Genomic DNA, 16,895 nt, shown 5'->3' on the forward strand with positions numbered 1-16,895 from the left:
TGTCAGTTCATACAGGGCCCCCAGAGCCTTTTGGGGACCTCTACTTCCACAGGACCCTTACCTACCAACCATGGATCAATGGTAATCACCATGGGGTCTGCTGAACTATCAGTATGATGCCATCTACTGGCCTTACTGGACTCTCTGGAGCCCCTATTAATGTGATGGGATTCCCTCCAAGACCTCTTTTCGCTTGGCTTTCCAAGAACTCAGGTATTCATTACTCAAGTATTTTTATTTTGCATACAGCAGCGCTACGCTGAGTTTATTAGATCCAAATGCAGGGGTTGTGGATGCAGGGTACATCATAGCTCCAAAGTTAAGCCGAAACCCTCTCTCTTTATATGCATTTCACATCTCATTGCATTTACTATATGCTGCATCACACGTTTTTGAATTGGCATGGTTACTTTTCAGGGGCTGTGCAGCATGCTTTCTGTTCACTCATTGGCCACATTTGACCAACTCTTTACCACATCTCTACATTTCTAACTTATCCTGTCCATTGTTATCTTGTTTATAGTAAATGTTTCCCTGGGTGTTCTCCCCCTTATCTTAGCAGGCTCAGACATTCTGTTTTGTTAGTCTACTGACCTATTTACTTATCTTATTTAGCACAAATGTCCTTTTTTCAGCCTGATGATTCATTTACCTCCCTAATTCTATTTTCCAAAGAATGAGGCCTTCCCACATGTGTTTAATTATTCATGTGAGGTCAAGCTTACCTACACTAGCATTTGTTTGCATCATAATCCCGTCTTTCTGTGCCTTCCTTCTCAAGTTTATTACCCAGCAACACATGCCTAAGACCAGAGTAGTTGTAATCGTTTGAACCATCATTAATATTAGACTCAAAGTACGAACCAAGAGATGCAAGCTTAACTGCTCTGGAATACTCCCATCAGGGTGTCTCCACTGCCTGTTCAGTACTGCCCCCAATTTCCTGTTGCTCAGCTATAAGTTGGGCAATGGATACCAATTGCTCTTTTTTCCTTTATACCAAATCAGTGGTGTTAGTGTACAAAGGAAGTATGGGTGCAAAGAGAGTGGTCACCAGTGACTCTCATTTGGTGTTGTCTGTCACAGCCTCTGTCACATCTTCCTTCATCTGCACACCTGGCCATAGGGCATAGGTCCCAATCTGAGCCGGAGAGGTGAGGTTCAGACAAAATCCAGTCAGGATCCCCTGGCATGGTGGTGTTCCCACCAGAACGTTTTGGTGGGATCCCAGAGCACATACTGTGTCCCCTAGTTGTACCACCTCCTTTACTCTCTCTATAATGACTAGTCGGGCCCAACCTCCCTCAGTTGTGGTCGGGTTCATTCGTGCTGATTACTCACAGAACTGTCTGTGCAGAACAGCAGGCTGTTTTTATTTCCTCTCCTCCTTGTTTTGCCATCGTCACACTGGGATAATGCTGTTATAGGTTCCATTCTCTGTTGTACCTATACTGTTAACATATACCAATTCTTTTCAATTCCCAGACCATCTAGGAATAGCAATCATAATTGGCACCATTCAGTTATTAAGTTCATGTGGGCCATCCAGCCAGGAGAGCACTGCGGAAAGGCTGATCTATGTTGGATATACCAATTCCAGAGTTGTATTGCCTCCCAATACAGTGGGTTGGACCTTGCTCCCTCCTGTTTGTGTAAACAACGTTTCCTGACCAGCTTACGCTTCTGCTCAGATCAGTATGGAAAATTATGTGCTTGGATGTAGTCTCCCTGGACTGCACCTGGATTTAATTGACTATGCTTTAGGCATTTCTGCTACATGTGTTTAATAATAATAAAGTGCCTATAGCAGATAAATATGGTGCCTAGCTACTTTACAATATCAAAACAACCAAATTGATTAAAACATCCTGATCCTCATTTAAAAAAATGCTCTGTGGTCTGAAACAGTAAACAGATATAGAAGTATATTCTCAAGGCTGACTGGACCAAAAAAGCTATGAATATTAATCTGATCTCACTAAATTTAGGCTTTGACCAGGATCAGATTGGGTGGGAGGAAGGGCTTATTCTCCCAAGATGTGCCTACCCACCACACTGATATGCTGAGGTCTTGGCTCCCTTGCTAAGATCATATGCTGGGCTGGACTCCTGCCTGCCTGAGTTTCTGCCCCAGTAAATAGTCAGGTTGCAGCAGTAAAGACTCCTTACTGCTCATAGGGCAGGAATTTCTGCAGTGGCAGCAACTGCTGGTTCCATTGGCAATTGCTCTCTGCTGAGGGAAGTGATGCAGTAGCAAGCTGGGCTTGGTTTTTTATGTTCCAGCTTGCCAGCTGCACTTTTGATTTTGGTGCTCTGGTGCTGGCTGGCTGGTGATACCACTGTTATAAGTTTAGGAGAAAAATGGTGTCTGGCTTAGAAGTGAGTATGTGCCGTGTTACCCATGTGTATGCCCAGTTCAAGCTATAGCTGTGACATTTGAAAGGGTCAGTGAAAGGGGCCTGGTAAACTGGGAAGAGAAACAAAACATTTTAAATAATAAGACATAGTTAATGCTTTGATTTTCTTTAAGGGCCTGCCCCATTTGGCTCCAGTTGGGTAAAACATTACTGCATGTATAGGAAGGAGACAAAGAAGTTCACCATGATCCCATTTGAACACAGGTCAGGAGGGAAAATTGTAAGTACATTTCATTATACTTCTTCATGCCCTGTATCTAAATGAGAGGATATGTTAGATAAGATATGTGAAATATCTTTTTCATGCAGTTCACAATTTGCCCTCTAAGGACATTAAGCTAAAGTAATGGAATGGTTTAATAGATAAGGATTCTGTGGAAGTTTTAGTTGCTTAGTTTTTGGAAAAGTAGAGAATATATGAGAGCTAAAATGTACCTAATGTGCCTTTAATGTGTGGTTTTCACTAAGGGGATTTAAAGTTTAGTCTGATTATAACCAAGTGTGAATTGAGAAAGTACAGTCGTATTAGGTTTCTCACTTATACTCTCCATCCAAATTTTTCTTCCATGGCAGACAGGAGAGCTGGTGAGGGTGGGTGGGGGGGTTAGGTTAGGAGGCTTTTAAATAATTCTTAAAATGGAATGTAATTTGCACGGACAATCAGAAAAATAATCTAAGCTTTCCTTGATAACATCTAGAACATTCAGGGCTCAGTCCTCTGTTGGATGCTGAATGCCCTTAATTCCCATTGAAGTGATTGGGAATTGAGGGCACTCAGCATCTTGCAGGGCCTGGCATTAAATGACAGCATTAGTATGAGTGAAATATGTTTTTGTTACGGAAATAATAAATTTGAAGATGAAAAAGGCGTTTTAGATCTCTCAGTCAATCTTCCTGCAAATGCAGCATCCTGCCCTGTTTTTGTCCCTGTTTAGTTTTAATAGTCCCCAGGGCTTGGACCTCCATTGAAGATTATATCCATGTATACTTGGTAGAGAGGAGGATCTTTTCATCATTCTTAGTAAAACATATTTCTTTAAATGTATTGGGTAAAATTTTCATAAGTGCCTAAATGACTTCAGAGCATAAATGCTATTGGAAGTTTATAGCACTTAGGCTCCTAAGTCATGTAGACACTTTTGTAAATTTACACTCTAACTTATTGTGACTGTAATAGGCCATTTAGTTAACCAAATGAAATATGTAATCATGCACTAAAAAGTTTCTAAAGAGACACCAGCAAGGCAGCTAAGCCAAAAAGTGTAACTTGTTGTTCTGTCTGGCATTTGTCCTTTTTTGAAGGTTTCCCCTTCTTGAACTCCACAGTATAATTTATTATTTCAAACCAAAGCTTCATGCATCTGGGAGATGTTAAAATTAATTAAAATGCATAACGTACTGTCCACCACACAGAACTAATGGCTGCAGGTTCTGATACAGGAGAGTGCGTCAGACAGCAGTTTATTGAAATTCAGTCACAGTTTATTTCATGTATTTGATTTTTGGATGCTATAAGGATGAGTTTGCAAATGTGCTATGAACACATGGTGGGTTCTGAAGATAACACCTGCTATAAAAGTCAAATTTCATGGTACTGTAAGTCCCTTTTTTTTCCCCTAACTACTTTAATTGTAGCCCTTTAAAGTGGAATTTGGAATATTACCATGTCTGGGGAAAAATGTTGCAGTGAAAGTCTCTCTTACAATATGTTTGCATTGATGTTGCAATGGGTGTAAAGTTCTGATTTTTTTATTACAATGTTTTTATTAATTTAAGCTACCAAATTTCAAATAAAAGACACACTATTGCTGCAGATGTATAAGATGTATAAAATAGCCTTGTTTATTGAGACTTCTGCAGTAACATGTTTAGATTTTAAAGACCTGAATAGCAGCCATAACTGAATTCCATTGCATGTCAGTTTCAATCCAGCTTTTGTTTTTACTTTAATATAGGTTTACTGTATTCAGGTTGCATCACGTGGCTTACAGAAGCTTTGGATTTAAGTTTTGTTATTACATAAAGCATATAAAAAACCCCTCTTGTTTATAGGGTGATGGCGACGTTTTCCTCCTTACATGCTGTACTAAAAGAAATGTGGATACTATAGACAGGCGTTTCTGTTTTGACATAGAAGCTGCAGACAGGTAAGCTGGTAAAATATACTAAAGAAAGCATCAGGGTAAATGTTAATAATAACTTGGATTTTATATACTGCCTCTCACTGCGAGGATCTCAGATGCACAGGGTTCTCTGTTACGTCAACGTTAGAGGGAAGAACCCATGGAGAATTACAGTTTCTTGTGATTTGTTGTATGCTGGTCACTGAAATGAAACGCATATTACAAAGCTGCATTTTGGCTAAGTTAGAACCAGGCAATTTATTCTTATTATGGCATGCAAAGGCAATATAAAAGTAACATACAGTAGCACCTCAGAGTCACAAACATCAGAGTTACGAACTGACTGGTCAACCACACACCTCATTTGGAACCAGAAATACACAATCAGGCAGCAGCAGAGGGCTCCCCTCCCCCCCACACCCTCCCAAAAAAGAAAAGAAAAAAAAGCAAACACAGTACAATACTGTGTTAAACATAAAATATTAAAAAAGGGAAAATGTAAAAAGATTTGACAAGATAAGGAAACTGTTTCTGTGCTTGTTTCATTTAAATTAAGACTTATAAAAGCCGCATTTTTCTTCTGCATAATAAAGTTTTAAAACTGTATTAAGTCAGTATTAAGTTGTACACTTTTGAAAGAACAACCATAATGTTTTGTTCAGAGTTACAAACAACCTCCATTCCCGATGTGTTCATAATGCCGAAGTTCCACTGTTCAAATTTTTCATTACAGGGCATGATACATCCCATACAATGGTGCAACCATCTCTCCTGTGTGACTCCATTTGCGTTCTACTGGGTTATCTCAAACTCAGGAAACTGTGTACTCATTTTGCCTATCAGAGAAATCTAATATTTTAAAATATGTCAAATTTTATGTTTTCCACCTTAACTGGTCTTCATTCAGTGTCAGGGTAGGAGAATCCAGGTTAGAAGGGCATTGTGAATAAAAATACTTCTTTGACCAAGATGTATTCCATTGGTTAAACAGTTTTCTCTCTCTGCACTGGACTGGAGTAGGTCTAGTACAAAATGCTACTTGGAATGTAGGAGAGTCATTAATTCCCAGTTATGGGTTTCAGGCTCCAAAATACTTAATTTAAACTGCATATTGGAGGTCGGCTTTATAGATGAGATGGTCAAATATAACCCAAACTCCTTTACACTGATGCATCATTGGATATCCTGGGGTAGAGACTCTTCCCAGTGTGCCTTGTGTCTGTAACACCCCATTACTCAGCATGATTAGAGCCCTGCACAGATACAAAATTTTTATCTGTATCCAATCCACAAAAATGGCTGTGGATAAGATTTTCAGGGCTCTCTATGCGTGATTTAGTGGTTAATATGGAATCTGCATCTGTCTGTCTTTGACACATGCAAATTGTCATCTTTATTAAGCCCTATGCCAGGGTGGAACATGTTTATAGTAGCCTACCAGGCATCAGGGAAGCTACAGTTTTTACTCCTAACTCTCTGTTTACTTCCATGAGTGTGGAGAAATCTATAGATTCTAGAAAAATGTTTTAAAATCAGAGCTGGATTTTTTTTTTAAATGTTACTTTGCTTTTTACCATTCCCTGTCACTCTGGCAAGTCTTCTGATGATGTAACACTCTTTGTGACCTTATGCACAGAGTAATCTGTCACTTTCTGTGATATTTCTCTAACATTTTTCTGACTTCGTCCTTTTGCGGCTCTTGCCTTCCAGCCCATCCAACTTACTCCCTGAGCTTGCCAATTAATGCCATTCTAACCTGGCACATGGTGTGTAAACTTAATTCTTCATATTCTTCAGTCACATGTGCTTATTGCCACTGAGCTGGAATGGAGCATGTTTGATTGATACTGCAAAACAATTTTTCATGCCCACCTTCCCCCTGCAAAATTGAACCAATTCCTGTTCACTGTGACCAGTAGACAAGGCTGCCTCTTGTGGTATTGAGATGTAGCTGGTTAAAAGATAGGAAACAAAGGATAGGAATAAATGGTCAGTTTTCAAAATGGAGGTAAATAGTGGTGTCCCTCAGGGGTCTGTACTGGGACCATTGATGTTCAGTATATTCATAAATGATCTGGAAAAAGTAGTAAACAGTGAGATGGCAAAATTTGCAGATGATACAAAACTACTCGAGATGGTTAAGGGTGATAGGGACATCTGGTCACCCTAGATTTAACTATTTTATAGGGACAGCCCTGATATTTGGGGCTTTTTCTTATATAGGCGCCTATTACTCCCCACCCCTTGTCCAGATTTTTCACCCTTGCTGTCTGGTCACCCTAGTTAAGTCCCAGGCAGATTGCAAAGAGCTACAAAGGTTCTCTCAAAACTAGGTGACTGGGCAACAAAATGGCAGATGAAATTCAGTGTTGATAAATGTAAAGTAACGCACATTAGAAAACATAATCCCAACTATACATACAAAATGATGGGGTCTAAATTGGCTGTTACCACTCAAAAAAGATCTTGGAGTCATTGTGGATAGTTCTCTGAAAACATCCACTCAGTGTGCAGCAACAGTGAAAAAAGCAAACAGAATGTTGGGAGTCATTAATAAAGGGATAAATAATAAGACAGAAAATATCATATTGCTTCTATGTAAATCCTTGGTATGCCCACATCTTGAATGCTGCGTGGAGATGTGGTTGCACATCTCGAAAAGTTATGTTGGAATTGGAAAAGGTTCAGAAAAGGGCAACAAAAATGATTAGGGGTATGGAATATGAATATGCTATCTGAGGAAAGATTAATAAGAGTGGGACTTTTCAGCTTGGAAAAGAGATGACTAAGGGGGGATATGATAGAGGTCTATAAAGTCATGACTGATGTGGAGTAAGTAAATAAGGAAGTGTTATTTACTCCTTCTCATAACATAAGAACTAGGGGTCAGCAAATGTAATTAATAGGCAGCAGGTTTAAAACAAACAAAAGGAAGTATTTTTTCACACAACACACAGTCAACCTGTGGAACTCCTTGCCAGTGGATGTTGTGAAGGCCAAGTCTATAACAGGGTTAAAAAAAAACAAAAAACTAGATAAGTTCATGGAGGATAGGTCCATCAATGACTATTAGCCAGGATGGACAAGAATGGTTTCTCTAACCTCTGTTTGCCAGAAGCTGGGAATGGGCGACAGAGGATGGATCACTTGATGATTACCTGTTCTGTTCATTCCTTCTGGGACACCTGGCATTGGCCGCTGTCGGAAGACAGGATACTGGGCTAGATGGACCTTTGGTCTGATCCAGTATGGCTATTCTTATGTTCCCCTTGTGGATAGAGGCTGTGCTGGCTGCTCAGTAGAGGCACTGTCTCAGCTGGCGTAGGGGCTTAGCAGCTGCCCTAGCTTCATTAATAGCAGTCTGGACAGCACTGCCGTGTATTGCTCAGAGATCTCCCCACAAAAGTAGTCAAAAGACTAACCATTGGTCATGGGTTTTGTGTGTCCCCATGGCTCGGATAAAGGGAGTGACCAATAATTTCTAGGAAAGAATCTCAGGTTTAGCAATCAATTAACATCTGTTAGTTTCTTGCTAAGAGAGCTTTAAAAACAAACTCTCATTTTTTTTAATCAGAAGCTGTGATTGTCCTTTACCCTTACTTAGAATCCAAGCTGTAGGTTTTATGGGCTCCAAAACTTGCCTCAAGCTAACAACAAATAGATACCAATTCTTCTGATTTAATGTCTCGTGTCACCTTTGATGCTTTTCTACTCTCAAATATGGGAATCTATTTAATGTTTTGAAGTACTCTGATTTTTTGAGAAATACTTAAACATTAATGTACTTGTCGTTACAGTGACAGTGGAAGATGTGAGTAGTTTGAGTATTTAACATTTTTAATATCAGTGGACAGATAATACAAATTTCCTTATTTCATACTGTTTATGTGTCTGCAGCATGCATGCTTTTTTGACTTTGCAGTGATACCTGCACTTCTCCATAAAAATATTGTCTAGCCCACTGTACACTTGTTCATCCTGATAAGAGGCTTTTCATCACTGTAGTTTATTCTCTGATGATGCAGTCGACCTTGCTTGCCCAAGAGATTTTTTCCCTGCATTGTTACTAGTTGATCTGGTTCCACCAGAAAGTTTTCTGCATTGTTACCAGTTGATTTGGTTCCACCACAAGTAGCAATGGCAGAAGTTCTAGAGTAGGCTAGGTTCTCTGACTGCACTAACATTCCAGTAGTTTAACAGGTGGTGATAATACTGGCAAATTTTAAGAAATGAAACCTTAAATGTAGACAACCTTTTTGGAGGAGGGGAAGGAATAAATATCTCTCCTAGACTAGCTTTTGTACCAGTACAGAACTTGGATGATTCTCATGATATGCTGCTGAGAGAGAGAGAGAGAGAGAGTGAGTATCAGTTTTAGTGCTTTCACTTCACTTTTATAATTCCAGTGAAGAGGAGGAGCATTTTCATTATGTAAAAGTGATATATTGGGTTTTGACTTTCACTAATAAAATGGAGATAAGAGAAGACATTGAAATATAATGTGGTCCTTTTGCTAGTTCAGCCATTTCCCTGCTTTTCTTTCCTTGCAGAATTATTCAGTTTTGTACATGTAGCATGGTTGAAACTGAATAATACTAAATGGCCAGTTTTAGCCCTGAAAAGCCTGTTTGGCCTGGGAAGTCTGCATTACACCCTTCCCCCCCCCCCATTCTTACTACTTCTATTCATATATGTACTTGCTTATATTTAGCCACAAAGGGTATAAGATGCACACATTTAATAAAGTTCTGCAGAAGACTTTTTTTTTATGGTTTATTTTTATACCTGCTGGGGGAAGCAGTGTTTTTCAGGAGAGGAGGATACCTCTTGTATGTGCAATGATAGTACCCTCACTTTAATAGAATCATAGAATATCATCTAAAGAGAAATATTTATGCCATTTGCAGTTCGTTTCCATAATTATAATTGGCTCCCTTGAGTCCAGCATTGGCTCAGAGGAAGGACAATTAAAAAAAAAATCTGAGGCAGGGAGCTTCCATTTACTACAGTATCTTGAATCCCTGGATTGTATGGGTATTTTGTCCTGATGTGTAATCCAAAGGGATGCACTGAGCAAAGGGAGCAGGGCACCATAATTCCTATCTGCACAGTGCTATGCTGAAATTAATTTGGAAAACCAAAACATAGTTCAGTAATTGGAAAGCAGACATAAAAAGGATTGAGGCATATCATATTTATAAATATGGTATTCAGTGGCAGGGTGAATGTGATACACTTTTTTTAATTGGCAGGAAAATAATTACTGGCATCACCACTCCTGCTTCATTGCAGCTGTTAACTTCCCTTGCACTTGGTTTTTTTACTAGGCTTCACAATTATTCATTTTTAAAAGTTCCCTCATACTCTATTAAAAAAAAAGTTAGATTCACACTAATCTCCATTTACTAATCTCTACATCCCAAAACTGAGACTTTCTTCACTCGTTAGGAAAATTTTAATAGCTGAATTTTGTAATGAGGTATTATATTAAGACTTAATTACTCTTTATAAAATGTACTATAGAATATTTACTAGAATACTCTAGAGTATTGGCACAAATAATTAAAACTGAACTCTACATTTCAAATCAATTAACAAAGTAATTTTTTTGTATAATAGCCCTGATCTTATATATCTTGTAGATCTTATAATTCAGAAAATTCAGTAATTCTCAGCTCTTGGTGAAATTAACAAGCTTCTACTTTAAATAAGTAGTGTATAGTGGATTGTTATTTTTTTCTGGCTGCCTAATTTGCAGAATGTCTGTTCACTTTGGGGATACAGTTAATTTGTCAATACAGTAACTCCTCACTTAACATTGTAGTTATGTTCCTGAAAAATGTTAAACGAATCCAATTGTCCCATAAGATTTAATGTAAATGTGGGGGGTTAGGTTCCAAGAAAATTTTTTGGGGGCAGGCAAAACGCATTATATGCTGTACAGTACTGTACTGTACTGTGGTTGGGAAGTGCACTGGCTTACCCCACACAGGCACAGCCCTCTGTAGGCAAGGGTGCTAGGAAGCACCTTTGCAGCAGCAGTGGCAGCTTCCCTGGAGAAGAACAAGTTCGGACTTTGCCGGGAATGCTCCAGGCCCGCGTCTTCCTGTCCCCATTCCACTCCAGGCCCACCTCTTCCCACCCTCACTCCACCTCCTCTCCGGAGCACGCCACATTCCCCCCCCCCCCAAGCTGTTTGGCGGCGCTTAGGACTTTCTGGGAGGGAGGGGGAAGAGCAGAGATACAGCGCTTCCCCACTCCTGCCCCTCCTTCCCAGAAAGTCCTAAGAGCGAAGTGCTGGGAGGGAGAGGGAGGAGCAGGGAAGCCCCACGTCTCCACTCCTCCCCCTCCCTCCCAGAAAGTCCTAAGCGCTGTTTGGCAGTGGGGGAAGCACTGGGAGGGAGGGGGAGGAGGCGGGGAAGCAGAACTTGTGTTATGCTCCCTTGTAAAGTCGCTGCTCTTCCGCAGAATCTTACAAGCAGGCAGCCAAACGGGAGCATTGCACAACTTTAAATGAGCATGTTCCCTAATTGAGCAGAGACATAACATTGAAACAACGTTAAGTGGGATGACGTTAAATGAGGAGTTACTGTACATCAATTTCAAGGGTGAACAATGTTCTGTAATATAGCCAAAAAGATAAATAAATAAAAGTTTGTTCTTGGACAGTGAATTTTGTGATGGTGATGGGATGTGCCATTCAAAAAGAGGCAAAATTGATTTCTATGGATTGGCTAATAAAAAGACAAATGTAGTTATTTTTCTTTATTGGTGTTCCTGTAGATCTGTTACTCCTGTGACCATGCAGGCATTTTCTGAGGAGGACAGGAAGCTGTGGATGGAAGTCTTGGATGGAAAAGAAGCTGTAAGAATATAATTTATGGATTATTTTTTTCACATACAGTTATAGTGTAATGATCATGTTTTCTGCAGTCCTTGTATACCAGGTTTACATAGTTCTGCAAAATGATAGATTTGCTGAAAGAGAATATCCATGAAATAAAACAGTAGCACAGGACAGAGATCTGTAAAGATTGTGGTGAAGCTGTGGTGTTTCATTTTTGTAACAGCAAAAATTGATTTTATAAATAGATTCCATTACAACGATGATATCATTATTCTAGGTAATGGCTAGTGTAGACTTAATCACTTTCCCTGATAACAATCTACCCTATTCAAATAGACGTGCATGAGCAATCATGTGACAATATTTCTATAAGCTTAAAAATGTACTGTACACTGGAAAATAATAGGTCTGTCTTGAAAATGATTTTATTTTTTAATCTGTTCATGATTGAGTAGTTGTCCTGTTTTTGGCTCATATCAAAATACTTTAGAAATGGAATGGAGTTGGAGAGTTAGGATACAGCACTGGATTATTCGTGTTGTTATCCCTGAGTATTCAGATCTAGGGTTTAGGTTTTGTAAGCCAAGGACAGTGGGACTTGATAGTAGGTATTATTATTTCTGTGTCACAACAGATAGTTCCTGTGAATTTAAAAATTCTTTTCTTTACCCCTTTTTTGTAAGCATCATAGCAAAAACTTTTTAAAGCCTTGAATATGTTCCGGTTATAATTCACCAGGACTTGATTTACCCAACAGAATTCAGCAGTTAAATATATATAATGTTGAGTTGCCAATAGTTCTGGAAAATCTAATTGAAGAATGTTGTTTGTTTGGGTTGACATTAAAATTTGCATCTACTTCAGCTGCCCTGGTGCCACTTGGGAGATGTAATTCAAGTACCCCATGCCTTTAGTGTCCTCTCTAGGATGAGCTTCCTGGCCTGATTACATCTTTAATGAATTCACAGCGGGCAGCCAGGGAGTCTGCCATAGAGAAAAATGGGTGTGTCATAGGTTTGTTCCCCACTTTGAACTTTAGCGTCCAAAAGGTGGGGACCTGCATGTACTCTTCTAAGCTTAAATCCTAGCTTAGATCTGATAGCGCTGCCACCAGCCAGAAATTCCAGTGTCTGGCACACTCCCTGTTCCCCCAAAACTTTCCCTGGGGAACACAGATCCAAACTCCTGGGATCTTAACACAAGGAGAAATTAACCATTCCCCCTCCTCTCCCCCCCCAGACTTTCCCCTCCCTGGGTTGCCTTGAGAGGCTCCACACTGATTCAAACTCCTTGAATCTAAAACAAAGAGGGATTCACCTTTCCCCTACTCTTTTCCCCCCACCTATCCCTGGTGAGTCAGACTAATCCCCTGGGGTCTCAAACAAGGGGAAAAAAATCACTCAGGTTCTTAAAAAGAAAAGCTTTTAATTAAAGAAAGAAAAAGTAAAAACTATCTCTCTGTAAAATCAGGATGGAAATGCTTACAGGGTATACAGCTTATAAATACTAGAGGGACTCCCTCCCCCCTAGCATAAGTACAAGTACAGCAACAGAGATAAAATATCCTTCCAGCAAAATACGCATTTGCAAATACAGTAAAGAAACAAAAGACTAATCCGCCTTTTTAATTAATACTCGCTATATTGAATATAAGAGACTATTTCAGGAAGCTTGGAGAGCCTGGATGTACATCTGGCCCCTCTTAGATCCAAGAGAGAACAACCCCCAAAACAAAGAACCCAAACAAAGACTTCCCTCCACCGAGATTTGAAAGTATCTTGTCCCTTCATTGGTCCTCTGGTCAGGTGTCAGCCAGGTTCACTGAGCTTGTTAACCCTTTACAGGTAAAAGAGACATTAACCCTTAACTATCTGTTTATGACAGGGGGTGTGGGGCACCTTAACTTCAACACTTGTAAGGCTCTGTGGTAGCTTAAGTGGTTGCAGTTTAATGTTGATCTAACCCAAAATGAAATGTGTCCTTCCACAAAAAGTTCAGATGGTTTGACTCTTCATGCTCTTTGGAACAAACGCAAATGTCAAATATCTGAATTCCCCATGGGCTGGAAATTGTTATTCGAGCCCCTCTAGGCTAATGTACTGTATCAAGTGAGGCCCAGTATTTGTTAGCAATCAAGTGCTGCAGTTGTGCCTACTTGGCATTAAGCAGGAAGCATCTTGATTCTGTTCTTATGAACTTTTTTTTACTGCAGAGCGCTTACATTTTTGTATTTTCCTATTAGCTGTTCATCAATTTGTATAGAGCCAACACAAGACGAGAGGGAAGTAAGTACCTGGAGCTACTATTAAAACTAATGTTTATTATATTAAATATGTTAACATTTTAATAAATAAATATCAATTAAATATTTAACATTTTAATTCTGAAATGCATAGATAAAATGTTTTACAAGGGATTACACACTTTAAAAAAAACCTCAATTTTAATCACTTAGGCTCTGATTCTGAAAACTCGTATGCGTATGTTTAACTTGACTAACATAAGTTGTCCCACAGAAGTTAATGGTTCTTCTCACAGGAGTAAAATTAAGCACAGGCATAGATGTGTGTAGTGTTGAGGTCTAAGTTCACTCCTGCTTTGAGAAAAACTATCCCATTGTTCATGTCAACTCATTTCATACTATAAGTGCCTTACGGGTACAACTTACTTCTAAACATAACAAAACTTTACGGATTGAGATTATATTTTTATGGAAGTCAGAAAATTCAACGATATGGCATTGGAAACAATAACTTAGTCACATTGCACACATATATAAAAAGAGCATAAAGGCTAACTTGTTATATAGTAGTATAAAATACTGCAGGTCTGCAAGAGTAGTGAGTTAATGTAGCAGTGAGAATCAAAACTTATGTGTCCTCGAAATCTGAACCATAACCTGGCATTAAATATATATATATTTATTTTAACTGTTTGCCCTTTCCGGTGGAGAAAGAGGTAATGATGAATGTTGAAATGGATATTTAATGGCCCACAGCTGGGCAGATTATTACAAGTACCAGTGAAAATTCGGATTCAGTTTGCTCAATGCACAGCAGTTTATTGGAGAAAGAATTACACAAGCAGTAAAAGGTTATATAATACATCTTCCTAATAAGCCTCAATTCCCCAATCATAAACCCACAGTATCTATGTTGGCCTTACACAGTATCTTGATTGGCAAACAAAGCAGGTATAGCTACCAGTCCTAGATGGAGACTCAACTCTCCTCTCCTCTCCTCAGTTACTTGGTCTGTCAAATGTCTCCTGAAGCAGGGTCTTGGTTACCCCAAGGCCCTCTGATTCAAAAGTCCTACAAAAGTCCCTCGTAGCAGGTTGTTGGCTACCCTGAGGCCTTCTGTCTTACAGTATCACAGGCCTCTTCAGATGTTAATTGGTGAACTAACGAATTCTGCTTAGCATTTATACCTCTTGTTCTCAGAGGAGTCACATGTCCCAGAAATATGCCTTGTGTGCATTTCATTACTAGGGCTGTCAAGTGATTAAAAAAAGTAATCATGATTAATCGCACGGTTCAACAATAATAGAACACCATTTATTTAAATATTTTTGGATCTTTTCTACATTTTCAAATATATTGAGTTCAATTACATCACAGAATACAAAGTGTACGGTGTCATGTGTCTGACGAATTGGGTATTCACCCACGAAGCTTATGCTCCAATACTTCTGTTAGTCTATACGGTGCCACAGGACTCTTTGTAACTTTTTACAGATCCAGACTAACACGGCTACCCCTCTGACACTTGACAAAGTGTACAGTGCTCACTTTATATTTATTTTTTATTACAAGTGTTTGCACTGTAAAAAGACAAAAGAAATAGTATTTTTCAATTCACCTCATACAAGTACTGTAGTGCAGTCTCTTTATCATGAAAATTGAACTTACAAATATAGAATTATGTACAAAAAAAGCATTAAAAAATAAAACAATGTAAAATTTTAGAACCTACAAGTCCAGTCAGTCCTACTTCTTGTTCAGCCAATCGCTCAGACAAATAAGTTTGTTTACATTTGCAGGAGATAATGCTGCCTGCTTCTTGTTTACAATGTCACCTGAAAGCGAGGATAGATTTTCTCATGGCACTCTTGTAGCCAGTGTCGCAAGATATTTACGTACCAGATGTGCTAAAGATTGATATGTTTCTTCATGCCTCAATCACCATTCCAGGGGGCATGTATCTGTGCTTATGATGGGTTCTGCTCGATAGCAATCCAAAGCAGTGCGGACTGACACATGTTCATTTTCATTATGTGAGTCAGATGCCACCAGCAGAAGGTTGATTTTCTTTTTTGGTTGTTCGGGTTCTGTAGTTTCCGCATTGGAGTGTTGCTCTTTTAAGACTTCTGAAAGCATACTTCCTACCTAGTCCCTCTCAGATTTTGGAAGGCACTTCAGATTCTTAAATCTTGAGTCGAGTGCTGTAGCTATCTTTACAAATCTCACATTGGTACCTTCTTTGTGTTTTGTCAGATCTGCAGTGAAAGTGTTCTTAAAATGAACGATGTGTGCTGGGTCATCATCCAAGACTGGCATAACATGAAATATATGACAGAATGCGGGTAAAACAGGGCAGGGGATATACTATTCTCCCCCAAAGAATTGAGTCACAAATTTAATTAACGCATTATTTTTTTAACTAGCATAATCAGCATGGAAGCGTGTCATCTGGAATGGTGGCCGAAGCATGAAGGGGTATACGAATGTTTAGCATATCTGGCATGTAAATACCTTGCAATGCTGGCTACAAAAGTGCCATGCAAATGCCTGTTCTCACTTTCTGGTGACATTGTAAATAAGAAGAGGATAGCATTATCTCCTGTAAATGTAAACAAACTTGTTTGTCTTAGTGATAGGCTCAAACAAGAAGTAGGACTTGTAGGCTCTGAAGTTTTACATTGTTCCGTTTTTGAGTGCAGTTACCTAACAAAACAAAAAAAAATATCTATATTTGTAAGTTGTACTTTCAGGACAAAGAGATTGCACTATTGTACTTGTATGAGGTGAATGGAAAAATACTATTTCTTCTGTTTATCATTTTTACAGTGCAAATATTTGTAATCAAAATTTTGATTTCAATTACAATGCAGAATACAAGATATATATGAAAATGTAGAAAAACATCCAAAATATTTAATAAATTTTAATTAGTATTATCTTGTTTAACAGTGCCATTAATACTGCGATTAATCGTGATTAATTTTTTGAGTTAATCGCATGAGTTAACTGCAAATAATTGACAGCCCTATTCATTACTAGTTTTTCTAATTAATATTTTAGAAAGGATTGCAAAACAGATAGAGACCAAAGATCAGTTGATGTTTATCCTCTCCTCAATCATTCGCTTGAGCTCTTAGTGTGGTGCCGTCTTAAAGGGTCATTTTGACCTGGGTCAGCCTGTGCTAACCTCACTGATTGCGTGTTTTTGTGTTTTCTTTACTTGTTGAGCTGGCCATTGGCTTATATGTTCCAAAGTTCCATTTTGA

General features: G+C 38.9%; 1 protein-coding gene across 2 annotated transcripts in view; it reads left to right on the forward strand.

Annotated features, from left to right (window-relative positions):
* Positions 1-16,895, forward strand: part of ARHGAP10 (Rho GTPase activating protein 10) — a 225,150-nt gene that overhangs the window by 112,334 nt on the left and 95,921 nt on the right. For both annotated transcript variants that reach the window (XM_045019538.1, XM_045019537.1), the window contains exons 9-12: positions 2,531-2,637; positions 4,470-4,564; positions 11,324-11,405; positions 13,630-13,672. In XM_045019538.1, coding sequence (XP_044875473.1) covers positions 2,531-2,637; positions 4,470-4,564; positions 11,324-11,405; positions 13,630-13,672 — 327 coding nt within the window. The remainder of the gene's footprint in view (positions 1-2,530; positions 2,638-4,469; positions 4,565-11,323; positions 11,406-13,629; positions 13,673-16,895) is intronic.

Source organism: Mauremys mutica, chromosome 5 (assembly GCF_020497125.1).
Source record: "Mauremys mutica isolate MM-2020 ecotype Southern chromosome 5, ASM2049712v1, whole genome shotgun sequence".
Taxonomy (NCBI): Eukaryota; Metazoa; Chordata; order Testudines; family Geoemydidae; genus Mauremys; species Mauremys mutica.